Source organism: Salvelinus alpinus, chromosome 11, assembly GCF_045679555.1.
Source record: "Salvelinus alpinus chromosome 11, SLU_Salpinus.1, whole genome shotgun sequence".
Taxonomy (NCBI): Eukaryota; Metazoa; Chordata; class Actinopteri; order Salmoniformes; family Salmonidae; genus Salvelinus; species Salvelinus alpinus.
In genome coordinates, this window is record NC_092096.1 from 46,031,552 (window position 1) to 46,053,054 (window position 21,503).

A 21,503-nucleotide genomic window follows, 5' to 3' on the forward strand; every position below is an offset into this window, starting at 1 on the left:
CCGGTTACTCCAGGAAGTTTAAAATCGACACATCTAATCCTTATAGTGGCTTGATGGATTGTAATTCAAGACAGATTGATATGGCAACCTTAACCCACATAGTCATCAGGTTGAAGTTATGGCAGCAGGCAATGTATTCCTATGGGGAGAGATGTCAGTGTCAACTGTTAGAAGAAAAACTCCCTGTTTTCACTGTTAAGGGTTAATTCCACATGGTCAGGGGTAGTCTTGCGCAGACCGGGAGGAACTTAGGAATGTTCCTAAGGTTGAATTGTGTTTCTAACCTCAACGGTTCTACCTCTGTCACCCAAAAGCACCTCAAATTTAAGTCTGACCGTGAGCTACGGTCAAGTGGGGCACCTCGTTGAACTCGGCACGGCCTAGAGCCTATGCCATTTGTTTCCCTTTCAGTGATGATTTTAGCCTGACCATTTGTTGATTTCAGCCCTATTTGATGGTAAAGTTCATTTTTCCCCTTTAGGATATGAAGGGGACCATTCAATCTTTTCATGTTTATCTGTAGAGGTACAGGTGACCCTGAACACGTGGAAAATACATTTTGAAAAATGCCTGCACAGAAGCAGAGTTAGAGCATAACCTGTAAACCCATGTTATCCTTAGGGAGAAACTTGCATGTGTCAAACTATATGAACCGGCAAGCGCAGCTAGAATAACTCTGTGGCTTATCCACCCCAACCTCCCCCCGATGATACCGGTCAAAATGGCGTGTCTCTGTGTGACCCAGAGGCCATAATATGTCAAAAGCATGTCTAAATAACTACTAGTCAGGCTTCATTCCGGGCCTACAATTTGCACGGTCGCTGCGGTCAGACCGAGTGAGCTACGGTCAAGTGGGGCACCTTGTTGAACTCGGCACAACCTAGAGACCACGGTGATGCCATTTGCCAACACTTTCAGTGTTGATTTCATTCTGTCCATTTGGGGATGGTAAATCACTTTTTAAACTTATTGGAAATGGACAGTCAGACAATTAAGTCAGCCATCCATCAGTCAATAAGATGGCATACTTACACCAAACTGATACATACTGACACCAAACCCACTTTGTCCAACTCGTTTAGAAGCCAACTATCACATATTTCAGAGCCGGCCCAAAAATCACAGCGCCTTCTGTTAAAACCATAATAAAAAGTTAAAACACATAGTTACGTTCCAGCTGCGGGTCCAGTTCTGACATTATGTGTAGGTCTAGCTGAGGCGACCCCAGATAACGAGTTTTGGTTCGATAGGTCATTTGGAACCTGAGCAGCGACCTTAAGGATAAGTTTATCTATAATTCCATGCATAACACTTATGTCCTTTATCAAAGTTTATTATGAGTATTTCTGTAAATTGATATGGGTCTCTGCAAAATCACCGGATGTTTTGGAAGCAAAACATTACTGAACATAACGTGCCAATGTAAACTGAGATTGTTGGATATAAATATAAACTTTATCGAACAAAACATACATGTATTGTGTAACATGAAGTCCTATGAGTGTCATCTGATGAAGATCATCAAAGGTTAGTGATCAATTTTATCTCTATTTCTGCTTTTTGTGACTCCTCTCTTTGGCTGGAAAAATTGCTGTGTTTTTCCTTGACTTGGCGCTGACCTAACATAATCGAATGGTGTGCTTTCTCTGTAAAGCCTTTTTGAAATCAGACACGATGGCTAGATTAAACCTTTTGTCAATAGGGGGGGTGCTATTTTCACTTTGTAAAAAATCGTGCCCAAATTAAACTGCCATGTACTCAATTCTTGCTCGTACAATATGTATATTATTATTACTATTGGATAGAAACCACTCTCTAGTTTCTAAAACCGTTTGAATTATATCTGTGAGTAAAACAGAACTCATTTTGCAGCAAACTTCCAGTCAGGAGGTGAAAAATCTGAAATCGAGGCTCTGTTCCAGGGCCTTCCTATTAATTTGCCTGACATCTATGGATCTACATGCACTGCATACGCCTTCCACTAGATGTCAACAGGCAGTGAGAGGTGGAATGGGGTGTCTAGCTTGATCTGAGGCCGAACAAGAGCTTTTGGAATGCCGTGTCTGGAATTTTCATTGTCTTGGAAGGCGCGAGAAGGAACCCCAGATTGCGTTCTGAAAAGCTTTCGGTATAGACGTTAGATATCTCCGGCTCTGATTTTATTTGATATATGTGATAAAAACATCATAAAGTAGTTTTTTTAAACCGAGTTATATCAGTTTATTGAACGTTTATTGCGATTTTCGGAATTTTCTTTTCTTTGCGTTATGTGAAGTTGGGCACGTTTGCGCCACATGGCTAGCTATGTTTGCTAATTCGACAGGAGAAGAGGACTTTCTAAAACCAAACAACGATTATTCTGAACAAAGGACTCCTTGTACAAGATTCTGATGGAAGCTCAGCAAAAGTAGGAACCATTTATGATGTTATTTCGTATTTCTGTTGAAAATGTTTAGTCATATTTTCCGCCCTTATTTTGGGCGCTGTCTCGCTATAACGTAAGCTGTATGTCGTACTAAAGTCATTTTTAAAAATCTAACACAGCGGTTGCATTAAGAACTAGTGTATCTTTCATTTGCTGTCCAACATGTATTTTTTAGTAAAGTTTATGATGAGTTATTTGATTAGATTAGGTGACTGTCCAAGATTTCTCCGGACAATTTTGTGCATTTTGACTACGTATTCACATTGTAAAACCACGATTTGTACCGCTAAATATGCACATTTTCGAACAAAACATATATGTATTGTGTAACATGATGTTATAGGACTGTCATCTGATGAAGTTTGTCAAGGTTAGTGAATCATTTTATATCTTTTGCTGTTTTTTTGCGATCGCTAAAAAAGGTTAGTGATCAATTTTATCTCTATTTCTGCCTTTGCGGTGAATGAATGCGGTTGTGTGGTTGGCTATTGTAGTAAGCTAATATAATGCTATATTGTGTTTTCGCTGTAAAACACTTAAAAAATCTGAAATATTGGCTGGGATCACAAGATGTTTGTCTTTCATTTGCTGTACACCATGTATTTTTCATAAATGTTTTATGATGAGTATTTAGGTATTTCACGTTGCTCTCTGTAGTTATTCTAGCTGCTTTGGTGACATTTGTGATTGTAGCTGCAATGTAAAACTATGATTTATACCTGAAATATGCAAATTTTTCGAACAAAACATAGATTTATTGTATAACATGTTATAAGACTGTCATCTGATGAAGTTGTTTCTTGGTTAGTGACTAATTATATCTCTATTTGGTCGAATTTGTGATAGCTACCTATGCGGTAAAAAATTGTGAAAATATGCGGTTGAGTCTTTTGCTATTGTGGTTAGCTAATAGAAATACATATTGTGTTTTCGCTGTAAAATATTTTAAAAATCGGAAATGATGGCTGGATTCACAAGATGTGTATCTTTCATTTGGTGTCTTGGACTTGTGATTTCATGATATTTATATGCTAGTATTTACTTGTGGCGCTATGCTAGGCTATGCTAGTCAGCTTTTTTACTGATGAGGATGCTCCCGGATCCGGGATGGTGAATCGTGAGAAGTTAACAAGAAGTTAAGCTTTAATTTGGTGTATTGCGCTTGTGAATGTATGAAAGTTAAATATTCCCCAAAAATATTTTCGAATTTTGCCCTCTGCCATTTCAGCGGATGTTGGCTAAGGGTTCCTAGCCTTAAGAAGTAAAGACTTTAAACTCAGGATTCTGTACAAGGGTGTAACCAAGGAGGATATGTATTTACTCTTAAATTCGGGTCTTAGGGGCATTGTCTATTTCCAAAAAGTTTTAACAGTGATTTACCATCACCAAATGGACAGGCTGAAATCAACACCAACACCATGGTAAATGCCCATAGTAAAGTATTGCTAATGGACAGTGTACATTTCAAATACATTTAATTAGGAATTTACCATCAACTAATGGGCAGGCTGAAATCAACACCAACGAGCGATGGAGAGGAACCACTGTCACTGCTAGGCCGTCCCGAGTTCAACGAGCAATTAGGCATTTCAGAAATATATTAGAGCATGTCTAATATGTGACGGTAAATTCCCATTGTAATGTATTGCTAAAGGACAGTGTCCAATACACATAATACATTGCCCATCTTAACATGTTATACTGCAGTTGGAGTGTCCATTGCCAATATATTGAACAGTGTCCGTTACACATATGCTATATTGTCAGTGTGAACATGCTCTTCTGCAAGTTGACAGTATCTATTGACAATGTACGTATATCCATAAGGACTTCCTATTATGAAATGGACATGGAAATTCTGACTTCCTGTGATCAAACATGACAAATAGACCTTCTAGGTTAATTCAGGGTTTAACATAGTGATATATATATATATATAATTTGGTGAGTATATAGGCCATCTCGACATTATAAATGCCATTTGCACATGGTTCACTGACTTTTGCGTTCGGAAGCCGACTTCCTATGATCATATCATATACTTTCAATATTTATATATGCCATTTGGACATAAATTGTGTTGTGTTGTGTAGCGGTACCTTTTGTTGGAAATCCTATCCAGTTGATGTATCTGGGTTAACTTCTTGTGTTGTGTTATGTGGTATTGTGTTTTGTTGTGTTGTGGTACCTTTTAATTGGAACTCCTATCCCGTTGAGGTATTTGGTTAACTTCTCTAGGATAGGGGGCAGCATTTTCACGTTTGGATGAAAAGCGTGACCAGAGTAAAACTGCCTCCTACTCAGTCCCATATGCTAATATATGCATATTATTATTAGTATTGGATAGAAAACACTCTGAAGGTTCTAAAACTGTTTGAGTCATGTCTGTGACTATAACAGAACTTATTTGGCAGGCAAAGCCCCGAGGACAAACTTTTTTAGGTCACTCTCTTTTCAATAAGGTTTTCATTGGGAATCCAGATTTCTAAGGGACCTTCCTGCAGTTCCTATCGCTTCCACTGGATGTCAACAGTCTTTAGAAATTGGTTGAGGTTTTTCCTTTGAGAAATGAAGAAGTAGCCATGTTCAGAATGAGGCTCCAGTGAAGTGTACTGTTTGTTAGAGGCGTGTAACCAGAAAGCTTGCTACACATTGTTTTCCTCCGGTATTGAACACAGATCATCTTCAATTTTATCGATTATTTACGTTAAAAAATACCTAAAGTTGTATTACAAAAGTAGTTTGAAATGTTTGGACAAAGCTTACAGGTAACTTTTGAGATATTTTGTAGTTGTCACGTTTGTCGTATGGTGGAAGAGAGGAGGACCAAGGCGCAGCGTGATATAAATACATTCTTCTTATTTATTTACCGAAACGAAGAACACTAAACACACTATCAAAATAACAAATGAACGTAACGCTATATAATCAATAAGTGCAGACACAGGCAACTTACACATAGACAATAACCCACGAAATACCCAACGGAATATGGCTGCCTAAATATGGTTCCCAATCAGAGACAACAATAAACAGCTGCCTCTAATTGAGAACCAATCTAGGCAACCATAGACATACAAACACCTAGACAAGTTAACAACCCATAAACATACAAAACCCATAGACAAGAAAAAACACATACATCCCCCATGTCACACCCTGACCTAACCAAAATAATAAAGAAAACAAAGATCAGGGCGTGACAGTAGTCACGTTGTGCAAGTTGGAACCGGTGTTTTTCTGGATCAAATGCACAAATAAATGGACATTTTGGATATATATCGACGGAATTAATCGAACAAAAGGACCATTTGTGATGTTTATGGGACATATTGTAGTGCCAACAGAAGAAGCTCGTCAAAGGTAGGGCATGAATTTAATCTTTATTTCTGCGTTTTGTGTCACGCCGGGAGGGTTGAAATATGATGGTCTGTGATTGTTAGCTGGGGTGCTATCCTCAGATAATAGCATTGTTTGCTTTCGCCGTAAAGTGTTTTTGAAATCTGACACGTTGGCCGGATTCACAACAAGTGTAGCTTTAATTTGGTCTATTGAATGTGTGATTTCATGAAAGTAAAATTTTTATGGAAATTTATTTGAATTTGGCGCTCTGCATTTTCACTGGATGTTGGCCAGGTGGGACGCTACCGTCCCACATATCCCAGAGAGGTTAACGTGCTGTGCTGTGTGGTATTGGGTTGTGATGTGTTGTGTTGAGATACCTTTAGTTGGAATTCCTATCCAGTTGAGGTATCTGGTTAACTTCTTGTATTGTGTTGTGGCACCTTTTGTTGGAACTCCTATCCAGTTGAGGTATCTAGTTAATTTTGTGTGTGTGTGTGGTACCTTTAGTGGGAACTCCTATCCAGTTGAGGTATCTGGTTAACTTCTTGGAGATGTAGGTCTTCCCTCTAGCAGGCAGCCCCACCATCACAATCATGGTAGGAGAGTTAGTGAACTGGGGAACGGACGCTGAAAAACACACACAAACATACACACACAGATGGATTAAAAACTGACATGACACACACATACACATGTATTGGAGTTATTAAAAGATCACAGAACACACACACACATCAATTTTAGAGAAATGGATAGATCACATAACACACACGCACAGACGTACGCACACAACGACACACATAGACACGGCCTTGGTCTTAGGGGTGAACGGCCCTTAGGTCTCTCTCAGAGAGATACAGTGTTCCATACTGCAAGTCATACCCTGGCCCCAACACACACACACACACAAACACACAATTTGAAACAATACTAAAGTTCTGTTGGTTACGAGCACCAACCTGTCCTGTACAGGTAATGAACCACAGAGAGACCGACCGGTATGTGTGTCTGTTGTTTCCATGTGTATATTTGTGTGTATGTGTGTACTTACACCCTCGACGTCGGTACAGCTTGCTACTCATGGAGGGAATCCAAATCTTCTCTAAAGGGTTCTGAGTTAGCTTGGTCTGCCTCTGAGACATGATTTACAAAACAGTGTCCGTATGTAAGCGAGAGAGAGACGGAGGAGAGCAAGATGGAGAAAGAGAGAGAGAGTAGCCTGGAGAGAGACAAGGTGTGTGACACAGTTTGAGAAACTGTCTGTGTGGGTCACCTCATGATGGGAGCGGCCTAACTCTCTCTCTGTGTGTGTGTGTGTGTGTGTGTGTGTGTGTGTGTGTGTGTGTGTGTGTGGTATCGGTACTTGCTCCTCCTCTCCAAGTGGGTTACATGGTGTGAGGTTATACAGATGTATGGGCTACTTCCCGAGTGGGAGGAGATAAAGTACCAGGGCTTTATAGAACTGGAAGGAGTAGAACAGATATTCGCCAAACACTCTGAGCTACCCAACCATGACCACTATAACAGTCACCAAATGTTGTGGGAATGTCAGGTCTACTCATGATGCTAATTATCTGATTCTGTCATTGTCTGATTCTCTAATTCTCCAATTCTTTAATTCTCTATTTGCCTCATTCCACAAAATGAAGTGACATTCTCCACATTTTCACCATCATATTTGCATGTTTCCAATTCATGATACATTTCTGTTGTATGTGTTTGCCATTAATCCTCTGTCAAGTGTGTGTACCCCCTCTACAGGCCAATGGAGAACACAGTTAAAAGGCATACATTCTCCAAGGCCTACTGGGAGTGACTGGAATGGCAACACACAGTCTTTTGACCATACCAGACCATGTTTACCATGCTGTTTGTTTCTTTCGTTTAATGATCAGAATTCGTTTTGATAGAATTCTATACATTTCTGTATCCAAAAGAGCAACAAATATATTTATTATTATTTTTCAACTTGAATCAAACTCTGGACATTGGATTTGTATGTGTCAAGACTAACATTTCACCACTCTCCATTGTGCCTAAAGGACTAGAATGGAAATTGTATTAGTATTATATTGGACAATGTAGTCACTACACTTAGTCAAAAGACTCCGCTGGAAAATACTTAGTTGGAATTTAAAAACTGGATTGTTTGGAAAGACTATGATTGATAATGTCCAAAGCTACACTGTCACGTCTACTCCTGCTCCCTCCCGCCGGCGCGCGACGTTGCCGGTCTACTAAACACCGGTCCTGGCAACCTTCATCACCTCCCTGATTACTCCCCCTTTATCTAGCACCCCGTTGTTGTCACTCATCAGGCAGTATTGTTTCTGTTTTATGTTCAGACGCTACGCTTGTGCATGTATGCGCTCTGTTTGTTCTTATTAAACTCACCGACTGCACCTGCTTCCTCACTCCATGCATGTTCGTTACAGAATACTGCCTCAGAGAATGGAAGCATAAGCCAACCGAGACATCTCCAAGATGGTCGGCGAACAAGGGGACCTACTTTGCCAAAACCATGACCAGCTGGCTCAACTGGGGACGGTTATGGATGAGGTCCTCCGTGATCTTCAATGTCTAGATCTTCCTCAAAGGGTGTCACTCCCAAAGAGCGGAGGATCTTCTACCATGAGTCAACCCAGCGAGCCAGCACCCCAGCCCATTCAGCAGTCTGCCCAGATCAGCAATGCCAGTTTGTCCTATTGTGAATTTTCCAGTACATATGTGGCAATTATTTATTTCAGAAGGGGCCAACAAAACGAGCGCACTCTATATGTGCTCTGGCTCATTAGACACCATTAGACATGCACCTGTCTGGGGTTGGACACGACTGGTTATTCCTGTAACTGTGTTATGGCCTACTATGTACTGTTGCTATGGTTACACCTCTTTGGTCTATTCCAGAACATGGGTGTCCCTTTCTGAGGAGTTAGCAGGATGACATATATGGATATAACATCATTTCCGCTCTCCTCTCCATTTCCGGTCCAAGCACTGGACTACCGACCACTGGGATCTGGGACAATCACACACATCACAGCACCACTCACCATCACTGTGGGACCCCTGCACCAAGAAAACCTCCCCTTCCTCATCATCCAGGCACCTGTACACAAAGTTGGCCTCCTGTGGCTCCAACGCCATGACCCCACCATCTCCTGGTCGAGGATGGAGATCACAGCCTGGCCACCCGGATATTGGAAGACCTGCTTTCCCTTACCCTGTGGTTCCATGTCGGTTGAAAGTCCTGTGGTTGTCCTCCAGGCCAACTTCCCTGAGGTTTACCAGGATCTCCGGGAGGTTTTCTCCAAGACCCGCACCACCTGTCTCGCTCTTCATCATCCCTGGGACTGTGCCATCGACCTGCTAAGTGACTCTACCCCTTGTTGGTGGCTGAAACCAAGGCTATGGAGGAGTACATCCAGGAGGCTCTCCAAGAATCAATCATATTTATTTCTGAAGACAAAAGAATTCTCCGGTTGGAACATTATTGAAGATTTATGTTAAAAACATCCTAAAGATTGATTCTATACATCGTTTGACATGTTTCTACGGACTGTAACGGAACTTTTTGACTTTTCGTCTGCACCTAGTGATCGCGCCTCATGAATTTTGATTACTGGGCTAAACGTGCAAACAAAAAGGAGGTATTTGGACATAAATTATGGACTTTATCGAACAAATCAAACATTTATTGTGGAACTGGTATTCTTCCTTGAAGATTTATGTTAAAAACATCCTAAAGATTGATTCTATACTTAGTTTGACATGTTTCTACGGACTGTAATTTGACTTTTCGTCTGAACTTTTGCCTGGACCTGCCCGCGCGTCGTGAGTTTAGATTGTGTCCTGAACGCGCGAACAAGGAGGAATTTGGACATAAATGATGGACTTTATGGAACAAATCAGTCATTTATTGTGGAACTGGGATTCCTGGGAGTGCATTCTGATGAAGATCATCAAAGGAAAGTGAATATTTATAATGCTATTTCTGACTTATGTTGACTCCAACATGGCGGATATCTTCTTGGGTTGTGTTGGTCTCTGAGCGCCGTACTCAGATTATTGTATGGTTTGCTTTTTCCGTAAAATTTTATTGAAATCTGACACAGCGGTTGCATTAAGGAGAAGTATATCTTTAAATCTGTGAATAACACTTGTATCTTTTATTGATGTTTATTATGAGTATTTCTGTGATTTGATGATATTTTGGAGGCAAAGCCAAATGTAAACGGAGGTTTTTGGATATAAATATGAACTTGATCGAACAAAACATACATGTATTGTGTAACATGTTGTCCTGGGAGTGTCATCTGATGAAGAATATCAAAGGTTAGTGATTCATTTTATCAATATTTCTGCTTTTTGTGACTCCTGTCTTTGGTTGGAAAATTGCTGTATGCTTTCTGTGACTAGTTGCTGACCTAACATAATGATGTGTTCTGCCTCTGCCGAAAAGCTTTTTTGAAATCGGACACTGTGGTTGGATTAACGAGAATTCTATCTTTAAAATGGTGTCTAATACTTGTATGATTGAGAAAATTGAATTATGAGATTTCTGTTGATTGAATTTGGCGCACTGCAATTTCATTGGCTGTTGGCGAGGGGTTGCGCTAGCGGAACGGGGTTAAGACAGGTTAAGTACTGGTGGCCCACCTTGTCACAGGACGTCGCCCGCTACGTAACTCCTGCTCTGTATGTGCTCAAACCAATTTTCCCCGGCACGCTCCAGCAGGGAAACGCCTTCCCCTCTTCGTGCCTCAGTGGCCTTGGTCTCATCTGTCTATAGATTTTGTTACTGAATTTCCCCTGTTTGATGGTTTCATCGCTGTTATGGTTGTTGTGGACAGATTCTCAAAATCTTGCCATTTGATCTCTCTCTCTGGTCTCCCTACCGCTCTCCAGGTTGCCGAGGCATTGTTCCAGCAGGTCTTCCAGCACTATGGCCTTCCGGAGGACATCATCTCCGACTGTGGTCCCCAATTCACGTTGCGACTATGGAAATCCATCATGGAGAAGCTGCGGGTAACGTTCAGCCACACATCCGGGTACCGGCCTTAGTCCAACGGGCAGGTAGAGAGGACAAGCCAGGAGCTGGGGAGATTCCTGAGCAGTCACTGTCAGGACCGGCAGAGGGAGTGGGCCCGGTTTCTTCCCTGGGCTGAGTAAGCCCAGAACTCACTTCGTCACTCCTCCACCGGCTTGTCTCCCTTCCAGTGTGTCCTGAGGTACCAGCCGGCCCTGACACCGTGGACCCCAAGCCAGACCGAAGCCCCTAATGGCCCTGAGTGGTTCCGGCACGCAGATGAAGTTTGGGACGCTGCTCACAGGGGGATCCAACGCGATATCCGCCATCAGAAGGAGCAGGTGGACCGCCACCGCAGTGGACCGCCACCGGACATCACATTTTCCATCTTGGTGATCGTGTCTGGCTCCCGCTCCGCCTGCGCTCCCAGAAGCTGAGCTCCTGATTTTTGGGACCATTCAAAGTGCTCCAGAGGGTCAATGAGGTAACTTACCGATTCCAGCTTCCCACTAACTACCGGATGTCACCCTCTTTTCACTTTTCCCTTCTCAGGTCGGTGGTTCCTAGTCTCCTGGCTGATGCCGTCCCCGACGACACCCCTCTGCCTTCCCTGTAAATCCAGGGATGTCACCGGTCTACTAACCACCGGTCCTGGAAACCTTCATTACGCACTTCATTACGGACTTCATCACCTCCCTGATTACTCCCCCTGTTGGTAGTCAGTATTGTTTTATGTTCAGAAGCTACGTTTCTTCCTATTTCCACTTTGTTTACTCTTATTAAACTCACCAACTGCACCTGACTCCCTACATCTTCGTTACACCTACAATCTTTTTATCATCAATTTCTCTCAGCCAATCATCTGTCATTTGCCGTGCTTGTAGAATGTCCTTCCCTATAAGCTTGCTGAAAGTCTGTCAATTTGTTTACAGTAAAATAGCGTTTCCAAAAGTTTACTAAGGGTTGGTAACAGGCTGATTGGTTAGTTATTTGAGCCAGTAAAGGGGGCTTTAATATTCTTGAGTAGCGGAATTACTTTTGCTTCCCTCCAGGCCTGAGCGCACACACTTTCTAGTAGGCTTAGATTGAAGATATGGCAAATAGGAGTGGCAATATTGTCCGCTATTATTATCCTCAGTCATTTTCCATCCAAGTTGTCTGACCCCGGTGGCTTGTCATTGTTGACATACAATTCTTTTTTCACCTCTTCCAAACTCACTTCACGGAATTCAAAAGTACAATTCTTGTCTTTCATAATTTGGTAACTATACAGTACCAGTCAAAAGTTTGGACACACCTAGTCATTCAAGGGTTTTTCTTTATTTTTACTATTTTCTACATTGTGGAATAAAAGTGAAGACATCAAAACTATAAAAAAACAGATATGAAATCATGTAGTAACCAAAAAAGTGTTAAACAAATCAAAATATATTTTATATTGCCTTCATGACAGCTTTGCACACGCTTGCCATTCTCTCAACTTGCTTCACCTGGAATACTTTTCCAACAGTTTTGAAGGAGTTCCCACATGCACTGAGCACTCGTTGGCTGCTTTTCCTTCAATCTGGGGTCCAACTCATTACAAACCATCTCAATTGGGTTGAGGTCGGGTGATTGTGGAGGCCAGGTCATCTGATGCAGCACAGCCTGGAGGTGTATTGGGTCATTGGCCTGTTGAAAAACACATGATAGTCCCACTAAGCGCAAACCAGATGGGATGGCATATCCCAGCAGAATTCTGTGGTAGCCATGCTGGTTAAGTGTGCCTTGAAATCTAAATCAATCATTGACAGTGTCACCAGCAAAGCATCCCCACCCATCACACCTCCTCCTCCATGCTTCACGGTGGGACCTACACATGCAGAGATCAACCCTTGAATGAGTAGGTGTGTTCAAACTTTTTTGGGGGACTCACCTACTCAGTACTCTGCCTGGAGCTGACCGTCTGACCAAATTGAGCAACCAGGCAAGAAGGACCTTGGTCAGGGAGGTGACCAAGAACCAACTGGCCACTCTGACAGAACTACAGAGTTTCTTGGCTGAGATGGGCGAACCTGTCAGAAGGACAACAGTCTTTACAGCACTTCACCAATCTGGGCTTTATGGGAGAGTGGCCAGATGGAAGCCACTCCTGAGAAAAAGGCTTGAATGCAAAACGCTATGTCAGGAGAAAACCAGGCACAGTTCATCACTGGTCTAATACCATCCGTGAAGCATGGTTTTGCCAGCATCATGCTATGGGGATGCTTTAAAGCTGCAGGGACTGGGAGACTGGTAAGGCCAGAGGGAACAATGAATGGAGCCAAATACAGTTGATGAGAACCTGCTTCAGAGTGCAAACGACCTTAGACTGGGGGCGAAGATTTACGTTCCAACAGGACAATGACCCAAAACATACAGCCAAAGCAACACTGGAAAGCCCAGACCCAGACTTCAATTTCCCCTTGAAAATCTATGAAAAGACTCATGTTCACCACTGCTCCCCATAATAACAGAGCTTGAGAAAGCTGTAAAGGAAGATTTTTTTTATTTGATTTATTATTTTTATTTATTCAGGAAAAACCCATTGAGACCATGGTCTCATTCTCAAGGGTATGCTGATCACAACAATACAACAACCAATACAATGTAAAAGAAAATAGCAATCAATACAAAACGCAACATTTATGAAAAACTCTTACATTCCTCAGCGACTAGATCCACAATCAACACCCTAAACTGCCCGAGTGACACCAGAACATCTAATTGTAATGAGTTCTGCAAATTGTTCCAGCAGTGTTAACATTAAAACTAAAAGTGGATTTACCTACTTCGGTGGAGACCCGAAGAACCTTAAGACTGAAATAACCCTGTGAATGGGTTTTGTAACACTTTTTTTTTTTCTTCAACAACGAAGTTAGGTAAGTTGAAGCTTGTGTAGTAGAGATTTGTAAACAAAAAGGGAATAGTGATTTGATCTATAAGATATTAATGAGGATCAGCCAACTTTTTGATAAAGGATGCAGTGATGAGTATAAAAACTGTCACCTGTGATAAAGTGAAGGGCACTATGGTAGATGGCATTCAACGGTTTAAGAGTAGTGGCTGCTGTATTCTGGTAAATTGTGTCACCATGGTAAAGAACGGGCAGGACAGTTCATTGTCTTCCTGCTGTTTAGGGAGAGGCAAGATCTGTTTTTTTTAAATAAGCCAAAGAAATAAAATCGTACCTTTTTAACTATCTCATCAGTATATTTTTAAACGTTAAATCATTATCAATCCAAAAGCAAAGATACCAATCGATGGGAGAACCATTCAATTAATAAATATATAGAATGGAATAAAATCTCTAAATCCAGATGTACATATTAGGTGATACATACACATACCCAAGATGCTGTTATTGTCTGTAATATTTCTACAAAGTATTGTCTTAGGGGTGTAAATACTTATGTAAATTATATATTTCTGTATTAAATTTTCTATAAATTAGCAAACATTCTAAAAAATATGTTTTTACTTTGTCGTTATTGTGACAATAATGCTAGTACGAACTCGGACCCAGGCGCAGAGAAACACAGCAAGCAGAGGTAAGGGTAAATCCAGAACCTTTCCTAAGGTCTTCACAGAAAACAAGGCAATAGCACACAAGCACACTAATCAAACCTGAGACCTAAGCAAGGATGCAGGCCAACTGAGGAACCTAAATAGCAATGCAACCAGGTGAACAGAGATGGTAATCAAATACAGGTAAAACCAATAAGAAATAATAACCTGTAACTTGGAAACTACTAAACAAATCAAAATGAAATCAAATCAAATGTATTTATATAGCCCTTCGTACATCAGCTGATACCTCAAAGTGCTGTACAGAAACCCAGCCTAAAACCCCAAACAGCAAGCAATGCAGGTGTAGAAGCACGGTGGCTAGGAAAAACTCCCTAGAAAGGCCAAAACCTAGGAAGAAACCTAGAGAGGAACCAGGCTATAAGGGGTGGCCAGTCCTCTTCTAGCTGTGCCGGGTGGAGATTATAACAGAACATGGCCAAGATGTTCAAATGTTCATAAATGACCAGCATGGTCAAATAATAATAATCACAGTAGTTGTCGAGGGTGTAGCACCTCAGGAGTAAATGTCAGTTGGCTTTTCATAGCCGATCATTAAGAGTATCTCTACCGCTCCTGCGGTCTCTAGAGAGTTGAAAACAGCAGGTCTGGGACAGGTAGCACGTCCGGTGAACAGGTCCGGGTTCCATAGCCGCAGGCAGAACAGTTGAAACTGGAGCAGCAGCAGCACGGCCAGGTGGACTGGGGACAGCAAGGAGTCATCATGTCAGGTCGTCCTCAGGCATGGTCCTAGTGCACAGGTCCTCTGAGGGAGAGAAAGAAAGAGAGAAAGAGAGAATTAGAGAGAGCATACTTAAATTCACACAGGACACCGGATAAGACAGAAGTACTCCAGATATAACAAACTGACCCTAGCCCCCCGACACATAAACTAATGCAGCATAAATACTGGAGGCTGAGACAGGAGGGGTCAGGAGACACTGTGGCCCCATCCGATGATACCCCAGGACAGGGCCAAACAGGAAGGATATAACCCCACCCACTTTGCCAAGGCACAGCCCCCACACCACTAGAGGGATCCTGAGACAAGGCCAAGTATAGCCCACAAAGATCTCCGCCACGGCACAACCCAAGGGGGTGCGCCAACCCAGACAGGAAGATCACGTCAGTGACTCAACCCACTCAAGTGACGCACCCCTCCTAGGGACGGCATGAAAGAGCACCAGTAAGCCAGTGACTCAGCCCCTGTAATAGGGTTAGAGGCAGAGAATCCCAGTGGAGAGAGGGGAGGCAGAGACAGCAAGGGCGGTTCGTTGCTCCAGAGCCTTTCCGTTCACCTTCACACTCCTGGGCCAGACTACACTCAATCATAGGACCTACTGAAGAGATGAGTCTTCAATAAAGACTTAAAGGTTGAGACTGAGTCTGCGTCTCTCACATGGGTTGGCAGACCATTCCATAAAAATTGAGATCTATAGGAGAAAGCCCTGCCTCCAGCTGTTTGCTTAGAAATTCTAGGGACAATTAGGAGGCCTGCGTCTTGTGACCGTAGCGTACGTATAGGTATGTACGGCAGGACCAACTCGGAAAGATAGGTAGGAGCAAGCCCATGTAACGCTTTGTAGGTTAGCAGTAAAACCTTGAAATCAGCCCTTGCCTTAACAGGAAGCCAGTGTAGGGAGGCTAGCACTGGAGTAATATGATCAACTTCTTTGGTTCTTGTCAGGATTCTAGCAGCCGTATTTAGCACTAACTGAAGTTTATTTAGTGCTTTATCCGGGTAGCCGGAAAGTAGAGCATTGCAGTAGTCTAACCTAGAAGTAACAAAAGCATAGATACATTTTTCTGCATCATTTTTGGACAGAAAATTTCTGATTTTTGCAATGTTACGTAAGGGTGCCCTCCAGCAGAAACATACGGAAACAACACTCAAATAGAACAGAAACTGTGACAATTATGGGGTATTGTGCATAGATGTCACGTTCGTCATAACGATGAGACCAAGGCGCAGCGTGATTTGAATACATACTTCTTTAATAAACGAATAAGCACTAAACAAACTAACAAAACAACAAAACGAACGTGAAGCTATTTAAACCGAGTGCTGACATGCAACTACACATAGACAACTACCCACACAGACAGGTGGGAAAAGGCAACCTAAGTATGATTCTCAATCAGAGACAACGATAGACAGCTGCCTCTGTTTGAGAACCACACCCGGTCAAACACACAGAAATACAAATCATAGAAAAAAGAACATAGAATGTCCACCCAAATCACACCCTGGCCAAACCAAAATAGAGACATAAAAAGCTCTCTACGGTCAGGGCGTGACAATAGATGGATGAGAATTATATATTGTTTTATCCATTTTGAATTCAGGCTGTAACACAGCAAAAAGTGGAATAAGTCAAGGGGTATGAATACTTTCTGAAGGCACTGTAGCAGGAAGAAGATTGTACAGATTGTACAGAAGATTGTACATTATTGTGACACCATTTACCAGATTTCAGCAGCCACTACTCGTAAACATTTGGATGCCGTCTGTGTGTCCTTCACGTTATCACAGGTGACTGCTTTAATACTCACCACTGCAGTGGTGTAAAATAAAAATACTTTAAAGTTCTACTTAAGTAGTTTTTGGGGGTATCTGTGCTTTACTTTACTATTTCTATTTTTTACTACTTTTACTTTTACTCTACTACATTCCTAAAGAAAATATGTAATTTTTACTCGCATACATTTTCCTTGACACCAAAAAGTACTTGTTACGTTTAGAATGCTCAGGCAGGTTAGAATTATGGTCAAATTCACGCACCTATCAATATAAGGTGTTGTCATCCCCACTGCCTCTTATCTGACAGACTCACTAAACACAAATACTAAGCTTGTATGTCTGAGTGTTGGAGTGTGCCCCTGTCTGTCCATATATCATACCGTCTGGTTTGCTTAATATATAGAATTTACTTCTACTTTTAAGTATAACAATTGAGTACTTTACCACCACTGTACTTAAGTACATTTAAAAACAGATACTTTTAGACTTTTTCTCAAGTATTATTTTACTGGGTAACTTTTACTTTGTCATTTTCAATTGAGGTATGGTTGGCTGGTCCTCATTGAAGTCCCATAGATCACTTCATTACTCCCTTTTAATTTACAAAGCTCTACTACATAGGCTTCCAACTTACCTAACTTCGTTGCTAAAGTATAAAGTATGAGAGAACATATAACTCCTGAGGTGTCACGTTCTGACCTTAGTTCCTTTTTTATGTCTTTGTGTTAGTTTGGTCAGGGCGTGAGTTGGGGTGGGCAGTCTATGTTCTTTTTTCTATGTTATTGTATTTCTGTGTTTGGCCTGTTATGGTTCTCAATCAGAGGCAGCTGTCGATCATTGTCTCTGATTGAGAATCATACTTAGGTAGCCTGTTTTCCCCATTTTGGTTGTGGGTGTTTATTTTCTGTTTAGTGTCTGTTCACCTTGCAGAACTGTTTCGTTTTCTCCTCGTTGTTATTTTGTGTAGTGTTCAGTTTTTCTATTAAATTATGACGAACACTTACCACGCTGCATTTTGGTCCTCTTCTCCTTCACCAGACGAGAATCGTTACATGAGGTGAATCCTCCTTTAGTTTTAGAGCCCCCCCATTGTTGGAATAAAATTCCAACAATCCAATTTAAAATCCAATAAAAATTCCTTGCATCCTGATTCACTGGTGCCCCAAGGGCAGTTTGGGACTCTGGTGTTAAATTAATTAATTGAGGATTGCAGTTGTTTTGATTGATTGTAATGGTTCATTTGTTGAAATTGTAGTATTGTAATTGTACCTTGTAGTAGTTTTTTAAATCATTATTCTTGTTTTATTTGAAATGTTCATTTTCTTAGTTGTTTGTACTCAGTGCACCATTGTAAATGAGACATTGGTCTCAATTGAGCTCCCATGAATAAATAAATACCACTACACTCTACCATGTATTTACTGACATTACCCTATAAAACCTTGTATTACACCATACTACCCTGTATTAGCCCACACTAGCCTGTATTAGCCCACACTAGCCTGTTTTACCCCACACTAGCCTGTGTTATGGTCAATGGCGCCGAAGGAGATGGCTGAGGAGATTGTGTTATTGTGTATGTTTTTTCACGTTATTTGTAACTTATTTTGTTATAATGTTTCTGCCACCGTGTCTCATGACCGAAAATAGCTTCTTGATATCAGGGCAGCAATTACTCACCCCGTACTGGAGGAATTCTTCTTCTTCAACGAGTCGGATGGGAAGGATTTACTCCAGACACCCGACAAGGCCCTCATCCCCGTCATTCGCAGGTGGAAAAGACGAAGGTATTGTGGACAGCGGTCTGGGTGCCTTGTAAGGATTCGTCGTCAAGAAGGTAATCTACCTTTACCATCGGTCCTATTAGCCAACTTACAATCAATCGCTAATAAAATAGATGACTTACGAGTACGTATATCCTACCAACGAGATATTAAAAACTGAAATATATTATGTTTCACCGAGTCGTGGCTGAACAACGACATGATTAACATACAGCTGGCGAGTTTTAAGCTTATTTGGCAGGATAGAAGAGATGTCACGTTCGTCGTAACATTTAAGTGAGGAGGACCAAGGCGCAGCGTGATAACAATACATTCTTCTATTTTATTGGAAGACGAAAACGAAACGAACACTATACATACTAATCAAAACAACAAACAGACGAACGTGAAGCTGGCACTGGCACTGGCAACTTACACTTACACAACTTACACATAGACATAGACAATCACCCACAAACTACCTAATGACTATGGCTGCCTAAATATGGCTCCCAATCAGAGACAACGATAGACAGCTGTCTCTAATTGAGAACCAATCTAGGCAACCATAGACATACATACACCTAGACTTAACACTGCCCCATAAACATACAAAATCCCATAGACAATAAAAAAACATACATCCCCCATGTCACACCCTGGCCTAACTAAAATAATAAAGAAAACAAAGATAACTAAGGCCAGGGCGTGACAGTACCCCCCCCAAAAGGTGCGGACTCCGACCGCAAAACCTGACACAGAAGGGGAGGGTCCGGGTGGGCCTTCTTACGGCGGCGGTTCGGGTGCGGGGCGTGGACCCCACTCCACCATAGTCCAAACCCGCTTTGGTGGCGCCTCTGGAACCGAGAACCCTTACCGCGAGTTCCGGACTGAGGGGCAGCTCCGGACTGACTGACGACTCTGGCCGGTCCTGGCTGACTGACGGCTCTGGCCGGTCCTGGCTGACTGACGGCTCTGGCAGGTCCTGGCTGACTGATGGCTCTGGCAGGTCCTGGCTGACTGACTGCTCTGGCAGGTCCTGGCTGACTGACGACTCTGGCAGGTCCTGGCTGACTGACGACTCTGGCAGGTCCTGGCTGACTGGCGGCTCTGGCAGGTTCTCGCTGACTGGCGGCTCTGGCAGGTCCTGGCGAACTGGGGACACCATGCGTAAGGCTGGTGCCATGTACACCGGCCCGAGGAGACGCACTGGAGATCAGATGCGTTGAGCCGGCTTCATGGCACCTGGCTCAATGCCCACTCTAGCCCGGCCGATACGTGGCGCTGGGATGTACCGCACCGGGCTATGCACACGTTCAGGAGACACCGTGTGTTCTTCCGCATAACACGGTGTCTGCCCGTACTCTCGCTCTCCACGGTAAGCCCGGGAAGTTGGCGCAGGTCTCCTACCTGACTTCGCCACACTCCCCTTTAGCCACCCCCCCCCCCCAAGAATTTTTTAGAGCTCCCTGAAATGAGATGTTCTGGTTTCCCTTGGTCGGTTCAGAGTATTGATCGGAGACCCCTATGTTGATAAATGTGTCTGTTTTCTAAATATGTTTTGTAATTTTGTATATTGCATATGTTTGATTGTCACGCCCTGACCATAGAGAGCCATTGTTTCTCTATGGTGAAGTGGGTCAGGGCGTGACTGGGGGTGATCTAGTTTATTTATTTCTATGTGGTGTTCTAGTTTATTTTCTATGTTGGTGATTTGTGTGATTCCCAATTAGAGGCAGCAGTTCATCGTTGTCTCTAATTGGGGATCATATTTAAGTAGCTGTTTTTCCCACCTGTGTTTATGGGATATTGTTTTGAGTTAGTGTACGTAGCACCTCTGTAGTCACGGTTCGTTGTTTCTTTATTTGTTTTGTTCTAAGTTTTCACTTTAATATATAATGTGGAACTTAACATCCGCTGCGCATTGGTCCGATATTTATTCCAGCGAACGTGACATTAATGTATTTATGTAAAAGAGACAACTGTCAATAAATAAATAAAAATGTATAAACAATACTCCGTTCTACTCAATACTTCCCTGTAATAGCTCATACTACCCTGCATTACCAATTTGCTATGTGTTAACCAATACTGTATTACCCCATTCGACCCCATATATATATATATATATGTAACTATTTTTATTGGTATTTTCTTTCACAATTACAGTAAACAATGTTTGAAATACAGTACATTGCACATGTGGTTTTATACATTTGAAATACCATAGGAACAAGCTTTTTGAATGAGGTAGGAATGTATATGACATACGAAAATATAAAATACTTAAGTAATACTTTTATAACAAAACATACTTTAGAAACAACAAAGTACACAAAAAAACATGGCTAGTCTTCAAAACAAATAGAACAATTATAATAAGACAGGCTAATATTAAACACTCACAAAGGTAGATCAATTAAATACAAAGCTTAGGTAGGCAGTTTACTGTAAAGTAGAGGGAAATTGCAGTGTCTCTACATACAGTAGGTAAAGAAAGGTTGCCACGTGGTAGAATTTGTCAGAAGAACCCTGTAGGGTATATTTTATCTTCTCCAATTAAATAAAGTGTAAGACATCTTTAATCCACACAAAATGAGAGGGAGATTTCCACAGATGTAAAATCAACTTTCTTGCCAACAAACTCACAAAGGCTACAAAGTCATATGTATTTTGGTAGTGTTATAGTATCAGGTATTATCCCAAATAATGATGTTATGGCAGTAGGAGCAAAAGGCACTTGTAATACTTTAGATATGGTATCAAAGATGGCAGACAAATAGTTATGTAGAGAAGAGCAGGACCAAAACACATGTATTAATGAAGCAGGAGCTT

General features: G+C 41.9%; 1 protein-coding gene across 1 annotated transcript in view; it reads right to left on the reverse strand.

Annotated features, from left to right (window-relative positions):
• Nucleotides 1–7,061, reverse strand: part of LOC139534250 (6-phosphofructo-2-kinase/fructose-2,6-bisphosphatase-like) — an 82,254-nt gene extending 75,193 nt beyond the window's left edge. The window contains exons 1-2 of the mRNA XM_071333249.1: nucleotides 6,822–7,061; nucleotides 6,272–6,397 (exon numbers count right to left, since the gene is read on the reverse strand). Of these exons, the coding sequence (XP_071189350.1) occupies nucleotides 6,272–6,397; nucleotides 6,822–6,912 (217 nt within the window). The 5' untranslated portion in view covers nucleotides 6,913–7,061. The remainder of the gene's footprint in view (nucleotides 1–6,271; nucleotides 6,398–6,821) is intronic.
• Between the last annotated feature and the right edge of the window lie 14,442 nt (nucleotides 7,062–21,503).